The sequence below is a fragment of the Pinus tabuliformis genome, chromosome 7, assembly GCF_031772625.1.
Source record: "Pinus tabuliformis cultivar Carrire ecotype Pingquan chromosome 7, CPIR1, whole genome shotgun sequence".
NCBI classification, from domain to species: Eukaryota; Viridiplantae; Streptophyta; class Pinopsida; order Pinales; family Pinaceae; genus Pinus; species Pinus tabuliformis.
The window spans coordinates 247,455,293-247,479,853 of record NC_142293.1 but is presented as its reverse complement, the minus strand read 5'-3'; the positions used below and the strand labels follow the sequence as shown (position 1 = coordinate 247,479,853).

The following is a 24,561-nucleotide window of genomic DNA, read 5'->3' as shown; positions in this document are numbered from 1 at the left end:
GCCCAGGACTGCTTCCCTCTTTCGGATACTATCTTTGCCCCTCACTGCAAAAGATCACTTAGATCACTCCTCTAGCAACTGCTGCGCTGCCCTCTTTGAGAAATTCGATCTTCTTGATCTCTCTCGGTGTGTCTTTCAAATGACCCTCAAGCCTCCTTAAATAATCTTCTCGTTGACATTCAACGACCTAGATTAGAAGCTAATCAATGGATAAGATCATTTTTGCTTGATCCTCATCTTCTTCTAGAAGTTACACCCACAGTTAGATTAATACCCATTAATTATTTTAATTTCTCAAGTTTAGACGTAGGGACCCGTTAAAAATAATTAATTATTTTAATAAAACTGTCTCCGGGTGGAATTTCCCAAAACGCTTTCTGGGTTCTTTGGAATACATGTGCCTAAGCCTCCTTGCAAAATTTGAGACTTATAGCACATCTAATGCTACCATAAATGAACATATAACCATTGGACATCCAACACTACGTTGGTGTCTGGGACATCAACTACAAAAAAGTGATCAGTGACTGAGTAGTTCCCCATCACCACAGTCAACCCGGGGACGTACGTTGTGCACTGCATGGTCCGGTCTCCTGGCACCAACACAGAGAACCCCTCAAATGTCTCTGTGTGGATGCCCCTACACTCCACCATCTGAGCATCAATAAATTTGCCCCACTGTCTACCAGGACTGACATTCACTGCTCATGTACCGTCCCCTTGATCCTGAGTGTCAAATACTTCAACATTCCCATGAAGTGAAGCAAGAACTCCCCTTGATGGGGCAAACGATCCTGCTCTCAGTGGTGGTGGTGGTCCTCCTAATGACGATCCTCCCTCATCTCCCTGCTTTGCTCCCATCTCGAACTCCTCATCACACTCATTATCTGAATACACCTCAATATAGTGGGCCTTGCCCTTAGTGCACTTGTGCCCAAGGCTCCTGGCACGTGAAACACAATTTCCTCCTCCTGAGGTCTCTCCGGGTCTCCTCATCCATCTGACCACGTCCTCCATCCCTCTAAGGTGGTCTAGTGTCTCAGTTCCCTTGTGGGGCCGTGGGTCTAGTGGGGGCAAAGGCTCGGGTCTTGGGCACTGCGTCAATCATATCCCGGGTCTTGGAGATAGCATCCGTAAGTGATATGGGCTTGTAGGCCCTCACCCAACCACGAAGTGGCTCTGCAAGCCCCTCCACAAATAGCATGATCAACCGAGCCTCCGAGATGTTGGTCACCATCACTGCCAATCTTTGAAACCTTGTAACAAATGGGCTAGCTCCCTGAAATGCAACTCCGGGTCCCAAATCTCTCCAACAACCTCCGAGTGACATCTATGTAAGAAGTGATGTGTATATGTCCCAATGTGATCAACCCATGGTACCACCACTCTTGGGCATCCCCCTCCAAGTGAAGAGTAGCAAACCAAATAGCATCGGTCTCCCGCATGGGGTTCAGGTGGAAGTATGTGTCTAACTTCTGAACCCAAGCTCTGGCTAAGCTCTTGGCCGACCCATCAAAGTTAGGGAGTGTAACCTTCCCTACTATCTTTTGCATCTCCTGGTTAGAGGGTCCCCCTTGGTAGTGTGCTCCAGCCCCAGTAGTACATCTCTCCTTGAGATGTATGTACTCCCCAAAAGACATCACCCGCTTAACCTGTGAGGTTTCCAGGAGGGCTGTGTTTTCTCTAAGAGAGGCCGAGATTCCTTGTGGAGGTTGAGATTGCCTAGAGGAGGCTGTACAAATTTCCAGGAGGGTATTATGAGTTGCTAGCATAGCCGAGAGGCTAATCCTGTCTAGGCCGAGAGCATTAGAGAGCTAGAAGAGTTGCACGTGTGAGGTCGTACAGGTCGTATTTGCCATGAGAGGCGTGTCAAGTTGCAGAGGGAGGCCGTGAGCCTTCCAGTGGTCAGATCAACTTGTGGAGGTGAAGAAATATTTTGCCGGAGCTTTGATGGGGATTGGAAACTAGTATTGTAATATTCATCAATAGCAGAATTTGCTGAAGATTAATAAAACCCTTATCTGAAGAATTGGTTTTCTCTTCAGGGTTTTTTCCAAGGACGTTTTGTCCAAAAATAATTGTGTTCATTTTGTGATTGGTTTTCTATCAAAGTTTCCTCAGTTAATTTTTGTGAATATTGCAATTGTGTTTTTATTTAGTATTTGCAGTTTAATAATTTTGCTTAGAATTAAATACATTGGATAATTACTGGTTGATTGCACTAAGCGATATTTTTGTCGATTTTTCACACACTAGGGTGTTCTTACTTATATGGGGGCCTCAATTCATTATCTTCTTCACATGGGAAGGGTTGCTGAATTGGAATGAGCAAAAGTCCTTAACCAGGCTGCATGTTTGTGTGTAGTGCCAACCATTTGACTACCATTCCTTCCGGGCCTGGTTTTGAATAATTTCTTTGGTCAAAACCCTTCCAGCAAAATAACCAAAAGAATGTAACCTGCCTGAAACTCATGAAAGAGACTATCATAATCAAGATCAGACAATTCAATATTAGGAGAAGGGTGATTACCTCATGGTACATCTTTAGGATGAACTTCCGGGGAGCCTTGGTTGTCATCACCAACCATTGGTCTAGACTTGCCATTGTGAATGATCATGGAAACGTAAGGTGAGGCCATTATGCTCACTTTACGGCAAGACCATTGGCTTGATAGGCTAGCAAGGCCACATTCAATGCCAAAGACAAAACGATCTTACTACACATGGCTACAGATCACAAGCTTCAGGCCATAACTTGAAGCTCTCTACTTGGAAGTTTTTTGTAAACACATGCACATACCTTCAATGCTTGATACAGATCCTGTTCACTGCTTGGGTGTCCTCAATGTTAATAATGTCAAAGTTCAAGCTCTCTTCTCTTTTTCATTTATATGGGGCATGTTCACATTGAATTCCTTCTCAATCAGAAAAGATTGTATCACTTCCAAGGTATAATAAGATATTACAATTGTGATTGTCAAGGCTCACCCTACATCTTCCTCTATGAAGTTTTCTCTAATTTGACTACACCAAACAAAATTTGAAATTTCCCACTGTTACAGACGCACATGGGAGCTATGACCTCTTCCTGCTTTTAGCAGTGAATGTTACCCTCCCCAACAAACAAGTAGGGAATCTGACGAGCTACACTATGTAGCTGTGAGTGTTTTGCCTAAAGGCATTGGGTAGGCAACCTAGTATTTCCTTATAATGATTTCTCAGTTACAGAAATAAATAATATTCATGGTTGGAAGTCCCCAGAGATGGCATCTTAAGTAGTAGGCAAACAAGATTACTGCTGCAATGCTGTAACTCACTCATTATGTAAAAATTTCCATCAAATATTATCATTGTTGTTCTGTTCTTGTACTTTTATTTGCTTCATAGTACATACATACAAACCCGCACACACATGTACATGTGCAATCCTACACACATATATATTCTCTCATTGCTTATTTTTTCTTGAACTTGGATGATAAGAGTTGGGCTTTTACCTTGGCACCTTTCTTTGGATCCTGGCCCATCTTTGTTCATTTGGGTTTTCTTGTGCCTCATTGTATCTCTTAAAAAGACTTTTTTCCATCTCAAGCTGTCTTAATGTTTCTTTTCTTGGAGATGTGTTTGGCACTCCTGTTGCACACATTACTTCCTAATTTTGCAATTTTGGTAGAGATGCTTTTAGCATTCTCAATGTTCAGTTATATCATTGTATTTTTGCGGTCCCATTGGTAGAAATTGACCAGTAATGGACATTGATATCTGAACTGAAAAACAATGCTAAAAGTTAAAAAGGTTTTATGAATGTATTCTTGTGATTTGAATGTGCAGTCCCCATCAAAAGCGAGCACAAACAAGGAAGATTTCTCGGAAGAGTCCAACTGTTGGCTTAGATAGGTCATCCATGGACAATACAAAAAGTGTGCCAGAAAACAACCTTGAACTTCCAAGTGCTTCACCAAATGACATCACAAATGATCCAGAGTTAGCCACATTCATTGGTAACGCGGAACTCTTTGCAGGTGCAGAAGTCATGGAGCAGTCAAATATGGATGAGGTTGGAGAAGACATCCAGATTGTGGTACCTTCACTAGGTTCCTTGCTTTTCTTTTCGAACTGATGCATTTTTGATTCCGTTTTTCATTTGGCAGATATTAAAGATTTGGAACTTTTTTTACTGAACTGTTTCTGAAGAAATTGAATCAAAGTTTATGATACATTTTTGGCAATTCAGATTCCAAGCTGCCATTTTGAATGCCACATAAAATGATTTCTAGATTAGTTTTGCACCTGTTTAATGAGAAGTCTTTTAGAGTCTGAAATCCCCTCGAGTTTGGTATACTTCAGTTGAAATTGAAAAAGTAAAGTTTCACCGTAGTTTATGAATACATGTCTAACTGTCTTTGATTCGGTTCTAATGCCTTTTACCTTGGGTCAAAGCTGTTAATTTTGAGTTAACATGTTCTTTGCTCAGGTTAGTTACAATGCAGAGGACAAGCCAAGACAAGAAAACACAGGAATTGTCTCAAGCCAGGGAAAAACTCCAAGATGGGGAAAACCCTTGATCAATTCTTCTTATTATTATAATCAAAAGCTTCAGCAGAGCGAGAGAGAGAGTACAATAATTAAAAGGTCGAGATTGACTTGCCAATTTGTACATACAGTAGCACAACCCTTAGATAAATAGACGGCTCAATCAAAATTTCGATTCTGGAGCAGTCAAGACGTTCCTGTTGTCATACAGCTGAAGAGGCTTGGTCTGATTGGAGTTGCTTGCAGATTCTCTCCAATTACATCAGCTCTGCACATGCCTATGCTACTCCTGGTTAGGGCTTGTGACATATAGCAACAGCCCTCAAAACATCCTTCTGCTGCGGACTCTCTTCAAGATGATCTGACCTTAATTTGATACAAGGCTGCACTTAATTTAGCCCTCAAATGCTAACCTGCCTAATACACGCTAATACACGCCAACCTGCCTTCATAAATATGGGTCTGCGGTCAACATGGGCAGATGATAATCCTCTCGTCCCACTGATCAATAAGTTAATGCCTGCGGCTAGCATGAGGAAGGATCCTTGAAGATGCAGCCCACCAAGGAGAGGATTTTCACACCACTAATTCATACCCAAACCCTCCTTGTGCCTGCGGTCAGCCTTCATGGTAACTCGGACCTGTAGTAGGAGATAGTAGAGCCCAAAACAGTCCTTGAACAAACCCAAACTAGCCTTTAATAGGCTTGGCCTTCTTCCTGAGGAATTTGGTTCATCAGACAGCCCAACCAAGATATCCATCTACCCCTTCCTTCTTCGCTGGAGCTAACCTTCCTTCTGCGGCCATTTCAGATAGAGAAATGTGTGATAGGATGTGTCCAATATGGTTGGAGGACACTTCTATTTATAGGATTTGGAGAGGGGTTCCAATTGAATAATTTACCCCAAGCCGACCTTGACAATTTGCACATGTGAGGGATTAATTTCGAAAACATATTTTTCCTTGTCCAAATTTGATGATATTTAGGTCGATTTTGGTCCTCTCGAAAAGAGCAATTCAATGCCATAATTATCTTTTTCGAAAGACCTAACCAAAGTGGAATTTGGCCCTAGTTGCCAATTTTAACACTCCCTCTCAACTAGGGAGAATTCCACCTGCCAATGCCATGCTGTCATCATGAATCATCTCTGCATCTCAACTCAACTCTGCTGAACACTGATATAGATAATGAAGAAGAATTGATCGAGAGTGAGTCACAAGACCTTGCCACTCTCTACTGACAAAGGTCAGTCCACATAACCAAGGGGGTGAACTCCAATCGGACTTGACCCCAAGTGATCAAGTTGGAGAAACATCATTCATCTTAGACATAGGGAGTACGACAATACATGATGTGTCCATCGGTAGTGCTATGGTCCCTATCCACTTTTCAACTCATTGGCCAGATGAGAGGTACTTCCCATGTGTTCCAGACTACATGGGTAAGATGATGCGGGAACACCAACAGGGAAAGAATATATCACATCCTGGTCACAACCACACGTAGGGAAAGGATGAACCACATCCTACAAACACATGTCATAACCACACAAAGGGAAAGGATGAACCCCTGTTCCATGGGGACGCGTGCCCCATGGTGGGGGATGCACCCTGACGCTCCCCCACGCTCTCGGGACGGGGAAACTCTTGGGGAAATGTTTGCCCCACGTCCCCTTTTTGGGAAAACTCGGGGAAACTCTGGGGGGGCGTTTTTCTGGTGATGAAACACGACTCCTTTGCATGGGGGATGTCAGGGGGACGCAAGGGGAATGTCAGGGGGACGCATATGCGTCCCTCCATTTTTTTGTTTAATAATTTTTAGAAAACATTAAAAAAAAAAAATACAAATTTAAATATATGAAAAAAATAATAATAAAAAAATGAAACTATATTAAAATTTAAAACTTGTTAGAACTTAAGTTTAAAAAATAAATAAATAAATAAATAAAATTATATTAAAATTTAAAATTAAAAAAATAAAATAAAAACAATAACAAAAATAAAAAACTTAAAGTATATTAAAACTTAAAACTTAGTATTTATTAATATTATTTAGTACTTTTTGAGAAATTTACAAGTATTTCACTGCTCAGTGCTTTCTATGTTTACTTTTAGACTTTAGTTTAGGATTCTATGGTTATTTTAGATTTCAACATAATGTCAATGTCATTGTCATACGATGAATTTACTTTTTATCGTTTTTGAAAATTTGATGTGCATTGCATAATTTCAATTGTCAAATGATGAATTTATTAATTTAATTTAGATGTACCTTGCATCATGCCAAATGATGAATTTAGAAGGAACATTGCATAATGTCAAATGATGGACTCAATTTAGTAATTTACTTTTAGATTTACAATGCATAAATGTCAAATGATAATTCATAAATGATAATAGTGTGAAAATTCCTTAAACCCGGGAATCCCTACTGCTGCAGCTGATGATATTTCTCCTACTTGTTAGATTTACATGAACAAGTTATTTGCAGTTTCCTATGATAAACATCGAAATACATACACAACAATCTACACCATTTAAATAATATGCCGAAATATGAAACTGAACAATAGAGAAAGATTCAACACAAATGGTACAATTGTTTTTGAACAAATGTCCTTGGAAAAACCCAATGCGGAAAAACCGGTGCAACAAATCTGAGGGTTTTATTATTAAGCTGAAGTATTTCTGAATACAATCTTTGGATGCCCTTCCGACAATCCAGTTACAGAGAAAATCACTTAGCAGAAGAAACTGGTGAGATTACCTCACTCTACACTGCAAGTCCTGGCTGATCCTGTAGCTGAACCAATGAGTTCCTTGGCTACTTCTGCGCTGCCCCTGTGTCAGCCTCTAAAGCCCTTAGTCAGCTCAACTGGGAATCAATTTGCCCTCAGAAGCTTATTTCAGCCTCCTCAGCAAACTCAGACTTCTGTGCTGGAGGCCTCTGCGTTGCTCTCCGTGAGCCCTTCCTGACTCTGTGTCACTCTCTCTTCCCTCTGCGCTGCCTCCTCTGTGTGCTTCTCTGCCTCTCTGCTGAGTATTCTTGGCTCTAGAGAAGATCCTCCAACCAAAACTCCCTCTGCTCCTCTTTGCATGATCATTGCAAATCACTGCGTTGCCTCTAGCTTCAGCAATTCGATCTCACTGATCAACTCTCTGTGTATCTTCCAAATGACCCTCAAGCCTCCTTAAATAATCTCCTCGTTGACATTCAACGACCCAGATTAGAAGCTAATCAATGACTAAGATCATTTCTGCTTGATCCTCGTCTTCTTCTAGAAGTTACACCCACAGTTAGATTGATACCCATTAATTATTTTATTTTCCTAAGTTTAGACTTAGGGTTCCATTAAAAATAATTAATTATTTTAATAAAATTGTCTCCGGGTGGAATTTCCCAAAACACTTTTTGGGTTCTTTGGAATACATGTGCCCAAGCCTCCCTGCAAAATTTGAGACTTAGAGCACATTTGATGCTACCAGAAATCAACAAATAGTCTAATAAGTTTCGATGATCATATTTAGTCTTTAGATGTACATTTCATAATTATTAAGATTTTCTATTTAGTTATTGACATATTTTTGGGATTTAATTTTTAATTTTTATATATTAAATTTTTAATAATTTATAATTTTATGATTTTTATGACTATGACGTCCCCCTGTTTACCTGAAAATTCCCAAAATTTTGGGGTTGCTTATATACGTCCCCCTTGTGTGTATCCCCGCTCCCGCGTTTCCCCGTCCCGGAAACTCGGTGGAACATTGGGATGAACCACATCCTATAGTCACATGTCATAACCACACGTAGGGAAAGGATGAATCACATCCTACACACATGCAAATCACTGAGAGTAGGGAAAGGATGAACCACATCCTACATGCATGCCAACCAACAATATTAGGAAAGGTCCTACGCGTGGGGAAAGGATGAACCACGTCCCACCGACATGTCAACCATTGATCGTAGGGAATGATCATCCTACACGTGGGGAAAGGATGAACCACGTCCCACCGACATGTCAACCATTGATCGTAGGGAATGATCATCCTACACGTGGGGAAAGGATGAACCACGTCCCACCAACATGTCCACACGTGACAACCTGCAGATGCCTATTTGCATCTCTCACTCGGGTGTCCGCAGGAGAAGGTGAACCACTCCTGCTCAGTGTTACTTGGGAGCGGGAGCGACATTTTCAGGAGCTCCCGGTTTGGGAGCGAATCCCGGAGCGTTTTTGATATAATATATATATATATATATATTTTTTATATTTTGATACATATATGTCAACAAAAACATGTAGAATAATGAATTAGACATAAAAAAACATAGATTGAACCATATAACAACAATCATCTAGAAGTTATAATCTTCATCAACCACGTCCACAAGTTAGTAACATAGTAACATACAACATATTGAGTCTCATGATTCATCAATCTTAAAGTTTCAAGCTTTCAAAATTCAATATATAACATTTATCATCATTGATCACCAAAGTTGTACTTGTAAGCTAAGTGTAACCATTACAACAAATAATATCTAACATGAAATGAAATGTTATAAAATGAAATGAAATGAAACAATTTTCAACTTTCATGAAGCATCATATTCATAATTCATTATTAATGAGTTGTAATTGCCAACTTCAAACTTAAATTGTCATATATTGTTTAAAAAAATATCATAGTAAATATGAAAGAGTCAATAGTTATAAAAGCTACTAGAAACTAGAAAAGAGAAGTAAATCTATTATCTATTTCTTATGCTTGGGCCTCTTGCCACCACGAGAATTGTCTAATTTTTTAGTCTTGTTGGAAAATCATGATCTTTGTCATTAATATCATCCGCTAAGCATTAATATCCAGAGGTATCTTTGTCGTTACCTCTGTATCTGTATAGGGATCTTTGTCATTAATATCACCCTCTAAGTATTAACATAAGATAGAAAAAGCATAGCATGTCAAGTCAAAATTTTGTTTGAGTGATGCGTACATTTTTAGGAGGGTCATGATAGAGGAGTTCGACAACCAATGTCACTAACATCAAGGTACATAGAGGGATTGGTGCTCTTGATTAAGTACGAGTTCCATACCCTAATACTGTAGGAAATTACAGGGTAAGTTCCTCAGAAAGAACACCAAAAGGACACCGCTCACAACCAGATCTCAAATCAATACACCAGTATTTTTGACGTGGTTAAAACCCTCAAAGAGGGAAACAGTCCACGGCCTGTCCCAACGTGGGTACTACAGGCAATTTATTAATCAAAGAATGAAAATTTACATAAGCTTCTCTCATGCACGGATTACCCAAACAATGACCCTCCATGCGCTTTAAATAGAACTCATGGACCAATCGGGTGTCAAGCCACGGATCAAGTGTCGGTAATACCGAGGTGAGAGTGAACCGTCGGATCACTACATATCGTGACCGTCGGATTGTAAGTTACAAAATGTACAACGGTAAAGAAACACACTTTACCTAACTCTATACTAGACCAAGTTGAACTTAACTATATCCTATGTGTCGGAATATCCTAACATCCCCCCTAAGAACAACTTGGGATAGGATTGAAGGATTTACAAATATGACACAATAGGAGAAGGAAGGAGGCACTAGAGCCTATCCCCCCTTAGTGACAACTTCCTGAACTCCAAGCATATATCGAAGTTTAGTGAACTTCGCCTCTGTGAGAGCCTTTGTGAAGATGTCTGCAACCTGATCATCTGTTGAACAATATTGCACTTCAAGAACATGGTCATGAATGAGCTTTCTGATGAAGTGCATGTGTAGTTCAATGTGTTTGCTGCGCTGATGCTGGACTGGATCTTTGCATAGCTGAATGGCACTTTGATTATCACACCAAAGTGTGGTTGGATGCTGCTGCTCAAAGCCAAACTCTGATAGGATCTGACGAAGCCACAAGGCTTCCTTACTAGCTTCCACGGCACCACGATACTCTGCTTCTGCTGACGAAAGAGAAATGGCAGCCTGTTTCTTACAAGCCCATGTAATAGGTCCTGAACCAAGAGTGAAGACATAACCGGCAGTAGACTTCCGATCATCAGGGTCACCAGCCCAATCAGAATCAGTGAAACCAACTAATAGAGGAGCTGCTTTGGCACTGTAATGAATCCCAAACTGTACTGTACCTCGAACATAACGAAGTATTCTTTTAGCTGCTTTCCAATGACTTTCACGGGGGTTTTGCATAAAACGAGCAACAAGGCCAACAGCAAAGGAAAGATCAGGACGAGTATGGGTTAAATACAAGAGTTTTCCTACAAGTTGACGGTATAAGGTAGCATCAACTTCAGGAGAAGTACAAGAGACTGAAAGTTTGACTCCAGACTGAAAGGGAGAAGGGGCTGGCTTACAGTCTTCCATGTGAAAATGACGAAGAATATCACAAGCATACTTGGACTGGGAAAGGGAAATACCCTCCTTGGATTGCAAGACTTGAAGACCGAGAAAATAGTGTAAGTGTCCTAAGTCTGTCATTTCAAATTTCTTTTTAAGGCTAGACTTCACATGGTTTATAAGGTTGGGATCACTACCAGTAAGGATAAGATCATCAACATAAAGAACAAGGATGATAAGAGAGTTGCCCACTTTCTTGGTGTAGACAGTATTGTCAGAATGACACCTAGAAAAGCCAGATTCTAAAAGAAAGCTATCCATTTTGGCATACCAAGCCCGAGGAGCTTGCTTGAGACCATAAAGGGATTTCTTAAGTCGACAAACAAGGCTGGAGTCTGTTTGTATGAAGCCAATGGGTTGTTCCATATAGATTTCTTCCTGCAAGTCCCCATGCAAGAAGGCAGATTTAACATCCATTTGATGGACTTCCCATTTTAAAGAGGCAGCAAGGGAAAGAACAAGGCGGATAGAGTTCATTTTGGCAACAGGGGAGAAGGTTTCAGTGTAGTCAATGCCTTCAACCTGTGAAAAGCCCTTAGCAACAAGACGAGCTTTATGTTTATCAACTTTCCCATCTGGTCCATACTTGGTTCTGTAAACCCATTTACATCTAACAAGTTTGCGTCCCTTTGGTAGAGGAACAAGATCCCATGTATCATTTGTCAATAATGAATGATATTCTTCATTCATAGCTGCTTCCCAATGTGGATGGCCTGAAGCTTCTGCAAAAGTGTCAGGATCATGATTTACTGGAGCTTGAGCCAGTAAAGAAGAGGCTCTTTCAAACTGAGAACGTGTACGTCGCTGATCTGTAGGATCACCGGCAAGATCACCTGCTGCATCCCGAGTAGCACGGACCCATCTTGGAAGTTGAGGATCCTGAGAAGGTGGGGGAGGATTATCATCCTCACTTTCATCATCTGAAGAAGAAATGTTTTCAAAAGTAGAAGAGATAGGAAGAGGTGGCACATCCGCCGGACTAGGCTCGCAGGCCGATTTATTTTCATCAAATTTTACATCTCTTCTAATGATAACATTTTTGGACTTAAATGGAATAAGTCTATAACCTTTTACATCTTCAGAATATCCAACAAAAGTACATTTCTCACTCTTAGGTTCTAAAGCTTTATGCTTTTCATCTGGAATATGGGCCCATGCTTCACTTCCAAACACACGAAAGTGACTTACATCTGGTTTAATGGAACTCCAAGCTTCTTCTGGAGTGATATTCTTTAGAACCTTAGTAGGAGTGCGATTGATTATATAATTTGCACAATTAATTGCTTCGGCCCAAAAACTAAGACTGAGTCCTTTAGATTGCAGCATACAATTAGCCATTTCCTTTAAGGTGCGATTTTTCCTTTCAGCTACACCATTTTGTTGTGGAGTGTATGGAACAGTATGTTGCATTTGAATTCCATTTTCGGTGCAAAAGTTGATGAATGTGTTTTTAACATATTCTCCACCATTATCAGTTCTTAGCTTAAGAATTTGATGTCCAGATTGTTTTTCAACAAAGGCTTTGAAGGCCAAAAATGTGTTAAATACTTCGCTCTTGAGTTTTAAGAAGTATACCCAAGTGCGTCTGGAGAAATCATCAATGAAAGTTAAGAAATACTTGCAGCCAGAGAATGAAGCAACAGGAAGAGGACCACATAAATCACTGTGCACAAGCTGTAAAGGGGCTGAGGCGTGCCAAGAGGCACGTTTGTCAAAACTGTCCCGATGATGTTTTCCGAGTACACATCCGGAACAAACACCATCTCTGCAAGATACCATAGGAAGACCTGTCACCATATTTTCTTTACATAGATGCTGAAGGGAGCGATAGTTTAAGTGACCAAATCGCTCATGCCAAAGTTTGCTCACTTCATCATTATGAGCAACAAATACTGAGGGAAGATTGGATGACCCAAAGTTGTGAAACTTATACAACCTTGTGGAATCATCAGCAAGACCAGTAGCTAGAATCTGTTTAGGATCTTTTAGATCCTTGATTACAACATCATGAGGTGAAAATTCAACAATTTTACCTTCACCTGAATGAGTTATCTGATAGACAGATAGAAGGTTGCAGGATAAGGTTGGAACACATAATACATCATTAAACTGACCATTGTCTAGATGAACAGTTCCAGTCCCTACAACATTAAGAGATCTATCATCACCAACATATATATTTTTGGTGTTACAATCATTTAAAGAAGAAAACATGGCTTGGTTTTTGGCCATGTGATAAGAGGCTCCAGAATCAATGAGCCACTCATGAGAATGAGAAGAAGAAGAAGATACATTTAATGCATAACCAGACTGAGATGATTGACAACGACATGCAGAAAGTGCCATTCCGGAAGTTGAAGTTGAAGTAGGCTCCACATGGATGTTATGTTTCTTCATTGCGGCTTCCAAGGCTTCCATCTTCTTAAAGCATTTAGATTCTAAGTGGCCATCTCGATTACAAAAGTTACAATGTCTATCAGTCTTCTTCCATTTGTTTTTATTGGTCTTATCATTTTGCTGAAATGATCTTTCATTTTGAGGCTGAGTTGGTTTAGGACCATTCTTTTGAGGATATGACTTCTTAGGATTCTTTGAATTTGGTTGCTGCTGGGCGGCTAACGCTTTCGTGGAAGAGTTTCCAAGATTAAGAAGACCAAGGTGTAAGAGTTTTTCTTGTTCTCTTATTAAGGAATCACAAAAGGAGTCAAAGGAAGGGGCCTTGTAGTCTTTTCCTTGACAAATGAAAGCTTCCCTTGTAGAATGGAAAGTGGAAACAAATACAGAGTAGGCTGGTCCCAACTTAGTAAGGATGGAATAAATAAGGTTACCATCTTCTTTCTTAACTTTAACACCTTCCAAGAGATATCTAAGGGTCTTGAATTTGGACAAGAAATCTTCAATGCAAGAAAAATTATTAGGATCCAAAGTAAGCAACTCATTTTCAAGTTGATGGGCTCTAATTTCATTTTTAATCCCAAAAACTTTAGCGAGTTTTTCTAATGCTTCATGAGGAGTCTCAAGTTCTGCAATGTGGAATCTAAGATCAGGAGAAATAGACATCCCTATCAAACCACGTGCTTGATCTTGTCTATTTTCCCATTTTGCAGCCTTGTCTTCATCTTTTGGTTTCTTCTCTTGGTCTGTGGCTATTCTGAAGAGACCTTTACTTCTAAGTAAATCTTCCATGTAGGCTACCCATTGGAAGTAGTTAGTGCTGTCAAGAATGACTTGGCATGGACTTTCCATTTTTTTTTTAAAAACTGAAGCTGAAGATGCTGAAAGTAAGTGTTCCAATGGATAGATCTCGAAAAAATAGGCGGTTTTAAAAAAAACGGCTCTGAAAAAGGCTTCCGGATGAAGAAGTTATGGCTTTTTGAAAAAAAAATTGTTGACGTTGCCGGCAAAGTGCGCGAATGTGCGGGAATGAAAAAATCCGCCCCCACAAAATGGAGACTTGAACCCAAGACCTCTACTCTCTTAAAATAGCTTTGAACCAATTGATCTATACAAAAAATTTGAGAGAGAGAGAGAGAGAGGGGGGGGGGCCTTGGTTTGCGTGCTTGCCTTGAGAAAGCTCTTTTTCCCTACAAAACACAAAACACAAAACCCAACACGAATATGCAAAGAAAAACGAACCTTACGGCTCGAAGTTAGCTTTAGCCAAAAAACTAGAAATTTAAAAAAAAAATCTCAAAGTTAGCTTTAGCCGAAAAACTAAATATTTTTCTCAATGTTTCTGATTTTCCGAGATCACACTAAGGTGCAGGGAAAAGAGCATACGCATGAGAAAAATCCTTCCTTTCTGTTTCTGATTTGCCCAGATCGCACAGAGTCGCAGGGCAAAGAGCATACGCAGAAATGAAAGGTATAGATCCGGTTAAAAAAAAGGCTAAATAAACCGAAACCGAAATAAGCAGAGAGAAAATAACAGTAAACTGCAAAAAATACTGTATACCTCCCGATCTGAAAAATGACGCAGCTAGGGCTACCGGAAACCTTTTCGCGTGAAACGAAAGGGGTTCCTCACTGGAACAGATGCTCCAAACGCAACAGAGCAGTCCTCTCGGCCCGAAAGCAGTCAGAAACAGCAGATCTAGGAAACGACAGCCGCATGCAGTTCTACCGGCTTCAGATTTGGATCACCAACGGACGCGGCCCTCAAATAGCTCTGATACCATGTAGGAAATTACAGGGTAAGTTCCTCAGAAAGAACACCAAAAGGACACCGCTCACAACCAGATCTCAAATCAATACACCAGTATTTTTGACGTGGTTAAAACCCTCAAAGAGGGAAACAGTCCACGGCCTGTCCCAACGTGGGTACTACAGGCAATTTATTAATCAAAGAATGAAAATTTACATAAGCTTCTCTCATGCACGGATTACCCGAACAATGACCCTCCATGCGCTTTAAATAGAACTCATGGACCAATCGGGTGTCAAGCCACGGATCAAGTGTCGGTAATATCGAGGTGAGAGTGAACCGTCGGATCACTACATATCGTGACCGTCGGATTGTAAGTTACAAAATGTACAACGGTAAAGAAAGACACTTTACCTAACTCTATACTAGACCAAGTTGAACTTAACTATATCCTATGTGTCGGAATATCCTAACAAATACATGACAAAAATTCAATGGAATCATTGCAATTCCCCAATCTTGAAATCCTGAAAAATTGATAAATCTGCTGGGTTTTGAATGAAATCTAAAATTCTACTTTCTCCATATGAAATCCAATGAGGCCGGAACCACTCTCAAACATCCCGAGTCATTTCATGGTAATGTTAAAAATTTAAGTAAAAGTGACATTCTCCTTAATCTTCATTTTCAACATTCTCCTTAATCTTCATTTTTATCATTTTCATCCTTTTACTTTAAGAATTTAACATTACCATGAATAGCATATCAATACTAGGGCCTAGACTTGATCATTAAGCTGCCCCACTCAAAAATTATTTGTTTCTTTCAAAAAAAAAAATTGCATTTCGAACACCACTACAAAAAAAAATTTGCAAAAAAGGCAAAATGCTCCCGAAAAGGCAGGGAGCGAATATTTTTTAGGGAGCGATTTTGGGAGCGCGCTCCCGACCCGCTCCTGAGTTGCTCCCACCCGGAGCACGGATTGGGAGCGGGATCGCGGGGGGGGGGGGCGCCCCCGCAACACTACTCCTGCTTATATGCCATAGGAGAAGGTGAACCACTCATCCTCTGCATATCTCATCAATCATAGGGGAAGGTGAACCACTCACCCTATACACGTGTCATCAATCGTAGGGGAAGGTGAACCACTCACCCTACACACATGTCAACCGCCCTAGGGGAAGGTGAACCACTCACCCTGTACACAACGCACCTATAGGGGAAGGTGAACCTCTCACCCTATGGTCGCTCATATCTCAAAGAAATACATTAAACCCCCAAGAGCTCCCAAAACTCAATGTTCAACTGGGACCCTCACAGTAGGGTCTACTTATGACTCCAACCTCTTTAAAGAAAGATATTCTTGACCTCAAGAGGTTATGAAAGGAAGGAAGTAATCCGCTCATCCATTCAATAATGATGGAGTTTGGCTGCTTTCCAACGTATCATATCAAAGCGGTGGATACCAACACGTGCTCAAATGGCTCATTGAAGAGATTCTTCAATTGAATGACTTCATAGAAAGCCATGCTGCTGCTTTCAGCCTCAATGGTGCTCCCACGTTACAATCTTTGGTTTATCCACGGTGGATTCTAAAAGGTATAGCACCTAGATCATACTGCCAGGCCAGCAATTTCTGGAGATGTACATCAGATCAGAAATATCTCAATAGGCAGCTATCATCCTGGGGACTTATCCATAGATCCACTCAGAGTCTTTATAAAGAGGTATATGAATTTATCAAGAATACCAGGGCCCTCACAGTTTGATTTTGACTAGATCAACAACTTTTCAATTTTATCAGACCTGTCTTTCATCTTGACTTGAAAAGTCAACTCCTTCTTACTTCTTCGATGATGGCTCCCTCTAAATATCAGGAAAGTGACATACTGCTATCTTTCCTGTCATTATGTGCTTAGAGTTTTCATGCAACTTCTCAGGTAGTCAGAGATATATTGAATCATTTTCAGAGTCATTAGACCAGCAGTCATGTCTTTGCTTTTATCAATGTCTTTTGACATGATCTTCGTTCTTATAATAATCATTGGGCAGGAAGAGTCATCAAGCCATTTTGTCAGGGGTTGAATAGCTCCCTCTGCAGACTTACTTCACCGGGGTACTTCTGTCCTTTGTGATTGTAAGGGCTGCTGCAAGATTCTGCTCTAAAGGGCCATAAACCTGCCCTTAAAAGAGGAAACTTCCAAATATTGCAACCTATATTCTTTCTGAACTTTTGCCTGCTTCAAAACATCCTTCAGATTAGCCTCAAACAGCGATGGATCTAGTCAGCTTGATGTAGACTGCTTTGTTTTGTAACTCGTCCTTTTACAATAACTTTTGCTAGATCCCTTTCAATGGATGACAACTCTGCTTTCCTTGAGCTAGCCTTCGTGCTTCAGATAGCGTGTTTCAGTAATACTACTACAGGTCTCTAAGATGAATTACGATATAGAAGGTTTCAAAGAGACCACTCCTTCTCAAAACTGAAAGAGGATTAATACCTTTCTATACTTCTGTTATAGAGTATTAAATGCTTCCTCTGCTTGATGGCGTGACCAAGATGTCTATACCTTAGGAGTATAACAATGTTGCCACCGAAAATAAAAAATCTCCATAGGTCGGCTCTTCTGAAATAAGTTTAGGCTATGTATATATGTATGTGCTGATGATGTCACTTTGTGCATAAAAACAAGATAGGAGTCTTGATTTCTCTTCCTTTGAGACAGAGGCTTGAATTAAGTTCTCTTGAAATATAATTGTGTTCAGAACATCAAGCCCTGCAACACAAAAAATTCTGATTGATATTCGGTCACATCCAACGTCAACAATTTGCCTGCATCACTTACTCAAATCAACCCAAACATTATGTCACTTATCGCACATTATTAATATAACTACATTGTTCAACGTAATGCATTCATCCTATAGCCACACAGACATGCTAAAACACCACAGACTGTTTTAGTCACAAGTATAACTGGATTTGGCTTTTCAAAGCACAAATCTACACGACTCAAATTACATTTCCAAACTCAATGCTGCTTGATATACTGCGATTTTGATCCTTAGCTATAGGTGACCCAATTTGAGTGCTTAACCTAGTCATCTCACACACTCTATACAAATTTGAACAATTTCCACTTGATAATCAAATCATATTTTATATCTCGAGTTTGCCACTGTTGTGTTTGAGGTTGCCCTGATGATGTCACTGACAAGATTTGATCCGATTTGATCTTTTCAGCCAATTTGTCCTGAACAAACCTTTGTCCTGTCTTAAACTAGTGCTGAAGATGCATCACATGAAGAAGTCATAAATAAAGCTAGAATCTGGCCCACATACTTCAATGAAGGAGACTCAAGTGCTGTCTTCAAGTTTCTGTCAGATTGACTGCTCTGAAATGCCTTGAATTCTTCATCTATAGACAGTGAGACACTTCTTGTGAGTCGTGACTGCTCCAGATAGAACTGTTAAATGAGACTTTTCAGATTTGACACAACAGATGGATCCTTGATCCTATTGCAAATTTGGTGTCACAGAATAGGGCTTGACTGCGATAACTTCACCCAATACATTCTTTTATCCACACTATGAAATAAAACTTTCATGCTCAGAATTGTGACACTCAGGGCTGAGTCTCAAATGGCGTCTTTACACTGACAAAATAGGTCACAGGCATAGAGATCTATTTGATAAATGGTCCAATGATTGACCATGCAGTAAGTCCTCAAAAAGTGATCACAATTTTGCCTCAGATTCCACTCTAAATAGACTTTAACAGATGTCTTAATAAATCGGTGAATGGCTTCCTTGGAGTAGACGATAAAATCATCATAATTGATGCTTCAGAAAAGTAAGATCAAACTGTAGACAAAGAAGATTTTGCCTAGAAAATTTCACTTGAGACAGATTTGATTAAGGCCAAAAATGCTATTGATAAAGATCACCAATTAGGTCTCAGGAGGTGAATGAAGGAAGACTTCAGACAGGCTCGGATTAGGGCATGCGAATAGCTTTAGAAACCCATACAGATTTGCCTTAGATAATAGTTTCGCACTATACCTCAGGAGCTGCAGAGAGCGCAGAGGGAAATTTCATGCCATAGTAACCTTCCAAACTTCATAGACTTCCTTCAGACTGCAGAAGGAGGAAACCATGGATACTTGTCAACAAAATTCACTTGGAGATTGCTTTCTCTTACACTCTTGCTTGGGCTTGTCCTCACCTGAGCCCTGATACCATGTTAATTTTGAGTTAACGTGTTCTTTGCTTAGGTTAGTTACAATGCAGAAGACAAGCCAAGACAAGAAAACGCAGGAATTGGCTCAAGCCAGGGAAAAACCCCAAGATGGGGAAAATCTATTGATCAATTCTCTTATTATTATAATCAAATCCTTCAGCAGAGCGAGAGAGAGAGTACAATAATTAAAAGGTCGAGATTGACTTGCCAATTTGTACATATAGTAGCACAACCCTTAGATAAATAGATGGCTCAATCACAATTTAGATTCTGGAGCAGTTAAGACGTTCCTGTTTGTCATACAGCTGAAGAGGCTTGGTCTGATTGGACTTGCTTGCAGATTCTCTCCAATTACATCAGCTCTGCACATGCCTATGCTACTCCTGGTTAGGGCTTGTGACATATAGCAACAGCTCTCAAAACATCCTTCTACTGCTGCGGACTCTCTTCAAGATGATCTGACCTTAATTTGATACAAGGCTGCACTTAATTCAGCCCTCAAATGCTAACCTGCCTAATACACGCTAATACACCCCAACCTGCCTTCATAAATATGGGTCTGCGGTCAACACGGGCAGATGATAATCCTCTCGTCCCACTGATCAATAAGTTAATGCCTGCTGCTAGCATGAGGAAGGATCCTTGAAGATGCGGCCCACCAAGGAGAGGATTTTCACACCACTAATTCATACCCAAACCCTCCTTGTGCCTGCGGTCAGTTTTCATGGTAACTCAGACCTGTAGTAGGAGATAGTGGAGCCCAAAACAGTCCTTGAACAAACCCAAACTAGCCTTTAACAGACTTGACCTCTTGATTTTGTTGATTTGGGGTAGCATGGGATGTGCTCTAGCCACGAAATTTGGTGGAGAGGTTGGGGCACATGAGATCTCCAATACCCAGAAAGGATTTGGGCAGATTCTAAACAGTTTAGGAGATATTAAAATAATTAATATTTTTAATGGAGGCCCTAACTCTAAACTTAGGGAAAATAAAATATTAATGTGTATTAATATGAAACTGTGTTAGAATGGTCCAAACAACATGGATCAAGCCAGATCTAATCTTAGCTGTTGATTAGGGACTTAATCTCGGCCGTTGATTTGTCAACGAGGAAAGTATAAGAGGAGGCTTGAGGGTCACTTGGAGAACGCACTGAGGGAGACCAGTCAGTTCAATTTCTTGAGCAGGGTTTGCTGAGAAATTGAACCAGTGGTCTAGAGAGCAGTCAGGAGGCAGCTAGTATGGAACAGAGAGACGGGAGATCAGCGCAGAGTCAGAAGAGGCAGACGCAGAGTCAAAGGAAGTCACACAGAGACTGCGCAGAGCTAGAAGGGCTTGTGTCATCCACGCAGAGGCTACAGGAGTGATGCAGAGGGCCAGAGAGGCTGCGCAGAGCCTCAGTAGGCTGACACAGAGGGTTTCAGGCTAACGCAGAAGGTTTTCAGGTTGACGCAAAGGTCAGTAGGGCCTATGCTGGGTTCAGAAGAAGCGCTGGAAATTTGTCTATCTGTGGGTAAGCCAGTTTGCCACCCTGTTGTACTAGAAAATTACTAAATAATAAAATCCTCCCTTGATGCACCGGTTTTCCCACATTAGGTTTTTCTAGTAAATAAGTAGGAAAAGTAAATCAGTTGCTGTAGTGAGAATTTTCACACAACCTTCTTCGTGAGGAATTCGGTTCATCAGACAACCCAACCAAGATATCAATCTATCCCTTCTTCGCTGGAGCTATCCTTCCTTCTGCGGCCATTTCAGAGAGAGAAATGTGTGATAGGATGTGTCCAATATGGTTGGAGGACACTTCTATTTATAGGATTTGGAGAGGGGTTCCACTTGAATAATTTACCCCAAGCCGACCTTGACAATTTGCACATGTGAGGGATTAATTTCGAAAACATATTTTTCCTTGTCCAAATTTGATGATCTTTAGGTCGATTTTGGTCCTTTCGAAAAGAGGAATTCAATGCCATAATTATCTTCTTCGAAAGACCTGACCAAAGTGGAATTTGGCCCCAGTTGCCAATTTTAACAAAAGCCGTGGACAACAATCCCTGGAGTGATTGAACCTAGAAATTACTTCTAGAGATTTGAACTTTATGTAATATTTTAGACATGTTTTTTTTTTTAAATCATAGATTCCTTGCAACATTGATTGGAAAACCAATGATGTTTTAATTTTTTTATAATTGCAAGCTGTTTAATCTTTCTATTTGTAGCTTGTTGCCACTCAAACTCTCTTCTAGAGGGAAACATCTTATCCCAAATGGGAGAGCCTAGAGGCAAACTCTCAGGCTAGCCACCTGTTGTCGCACAGACTGTCTAGGCAGCGTGACAACGCTAAGACCGGGGGCTGTCACCCTGATCCTCGATCTCTCCGTTTAAGCCGTCTCCCGAGGCTAAGGGGGGTAGACCCTATGGGATAAAGGAAGACCAACTGTGGACCAGTTGGGTTGGGAGACACAGCAAGGCAATTTAGCACCTGATTGATTTTAGAAATTAGTGTACTAGTGCCTTATGGAGTTAATGATTAAATGATTATTCATTAAATGTTGCAAAAATATGAACCTTGTAAAACAATCATTTATCATCAAATAACCCAAGCAAAAATTAATTTTGCCAAATGCGAGATAATCAATAAATGCACAATGCCTTAACAATATTCCAGCAATTAAAATTTCAAAAGATAAATGCTTTAAATAACCACGCAATTTTAAATGCTAACCAGTTATCACTTTCATATAGCTAATCTTCAAATGAACATTTAAGCATGTTTAACCACATAAAAATGATAAATATTAATCCCGCATCAAAATTTTAGCCTTAGCGGAAAAGATACACCAAGATCGTAAATGTGACAAATTCTTGAGCCAAGACTAAATCTGATAAAACCAAAAATCGAAACTAAACAAGAAAAAACCTAAGGAAAAAACCCTTTTTTATGCTTTTTGGGAAATTTTTTTTTTTTTGAATGAAACTGAATATCTTTAATTTAAAACTAAAACCTAAGTTAAAAATCAGATACTAAACTAATAAATCGAAAGCTAATGCCAATATTAAACAAATCCTAAAAAAAACTAAAGATTAAAACTTTTTATGCTTTTTTTGGGACTTTTTATATATTTTTTATGATTTTTTGATATTATTTTTTAAAATCAAACTTTAAGAATTAAATCTAAATTTAAAGAGATCTAAATCTAAAGCAAAAACAAAAATTTAATAAACCTAAAACTAAAATGAGCTAACGTATATCAAAAACTAAAACTAAAAAATTTAAACTGAAACAAAACAAAAAAAAAGGAAATACGCTACGCTAAATAATCTATGAAACCAAAATATGCTCATACGACTACCGAAATCGAATTTTCATTTGCTGCTTTGGAGTATTTGCAGGCACGCGTGAGGAGCTGAAAACCTGTTCGACGGAGGATGACACCGTGGGTGCAGCGTTTGCGTGGAAATGAAAAGGCAGAAAGCGTGGAGTTGGAATAACTGCGTGAGGGTTTTTGCAGGCCTGGACGCTGGAGAATAAATGCACAGAGAAGGAGAAGGGATGGTTCACGATGGGCAGCAGATGGATTTCACGCAGGGTTAATGGAGCAAAAAATGGATACGTGGAGGAGTTCGATGGATTTGCTGACTTGTTGTGTGTGTAGGGTGCTGGCAGCTGAAGGTTGCAATCAGATGGATAATGTGCAGGTATACGTGGAACCGAGGTAGCTACGTGGAGGTGGAGAGGACAAAGCTGCATGAGGTTTCTGAGTTGCATGGGTAGGGAAGTGGGCTTGTGGCAGCACGCAGGGATACGGACAATGGATTGCGTGGAGTGAGTAGATGCATGAAGGAAAAAGAGGCAGCACTCGAGAGGATTGAGGTTTTCTGGTAGCGTGGGATTTTAAGTGCGTGAAGGCAGCGACAATGCTGAAGATCCGCTTGCAGATTGGGCATAATGAAGCTATGTTTTGAGGGAAAGAGGTGATAGATAGTAATGCTGAAGCTTGGCAACAATCCAGGAGCTCCACACGACCTTTTTAAAAAAAATTTCGAAAATCTTCTTGGAAATGAAACCCCAACAAGCAGATAGCTTCGATCTTCTTCAGAAAAATTGAAAACCCATTGAAGATTATCCCTGCAAAAATGATGCTGAGGCCAGATCTTACCCTCTAGGGCCTAGATCTGGCTTCAGAACAAGATTATATCTTCAGATTTGAAACCTGTAACAGCAAAAGAAAAACACCCAGGAATAATATATGCAAGAATTAAAACTAAAACCCTACAAACCAGTCAAACAATTACAATATTTACAGATTTACGACTCTAAGCAGCCAGATTTGTCAATAATCCACAGAAATATTTTTAGAACTTTAGATTTACTATGAGACACTTCAAAAAACCTCTCATGCATTCAAAAGATAAATTTAAATGATAAACCCAGGATCGAAACTGGCTGGGCTCTTCAAGAAAATGCTTTTCGGGAGTTGGCTGGTTCAGCCGAGAACTTCCCCAAACGCCCGTTGATCTTCACAATCTAGATTTCCTGCACAACTCACTTCAACTATCAATAAAGAGGGAAAAAACAGTACTAAAATCCAAATCCAATGGAGATACCTACCATTATTTTCAGAAATTCTATTACCATTCAAACCCTAGTGAGTAAACAAGATACCTGTGTTCAACATCACTCTGCATCAAGCTATTACCAATGGCTGAAAACAAATTTATGCAGAAAAATGAAACATCTTACAGCATTTCAGAAGAGTAACACCAGCGAGATTTCAACCCCAAAGTCTTTCTTTATTGCACAAGAAAAAGATTACAAGAGAGCTTTCTTCAGCACAAGACTCACAGATCGAATGATCTCAAATGACCCCTAACACCCTATTTAAAGGAAAAATTCCCAACGGCTAGTTCGAGTGATACATGTCAAACTAATTTCGACCGTCAGTGAGGATCAAAATCACTTTTAATCTCATCCGTCAAAATCTTAAATTAAAAAATTAAAACTTAAAAGATTACAAGAGAGCTTTCTTCAGCACAAGACTCACAGATCGAATGATCTCAAATGACCCTAACACCCTATTTAAAGGAACAATTCCCAACGGCTAGTTCGAGTGATACATGTCAAACTAATTTCGACCGTCAGTGAGGATCAAAATCACTTTTAATCTCATCCGTCGAAATCTTAAATTAAAAAATTAAAACTTTGCATTTATTT

The 24,561-nt window shown here is 40.0% G+C and overlaps 1 protein-coding gene across 2 annotated transcripts in view; it reads left to right on the top strand.

Annotated features, from left to right (window-relative positions):
- The window catches only part of SS4 (starch synthase 4), a 436,038-nt gene that overhangs the window by 47,146 nt on the left and 364,331 nt on the right, over positions 1-24,561 (top strand). For both annotated transcript variants that reach the window (XR_016266556.1, XM_089458023.1), the window contains exon 2: positions 3,832-4,081. Coding sequence is in view for 1 of the 2 variants with exons in the window: in XM_089458023.1 (XP_089314149.1) it covers positions 3,832-4,081 (250 nt within the window). In the remaining variant the exon portion in view is untranslated. The remainder of the gene's footprint in view (positions 1-3,831; positions 4,082-24,561) is intronic.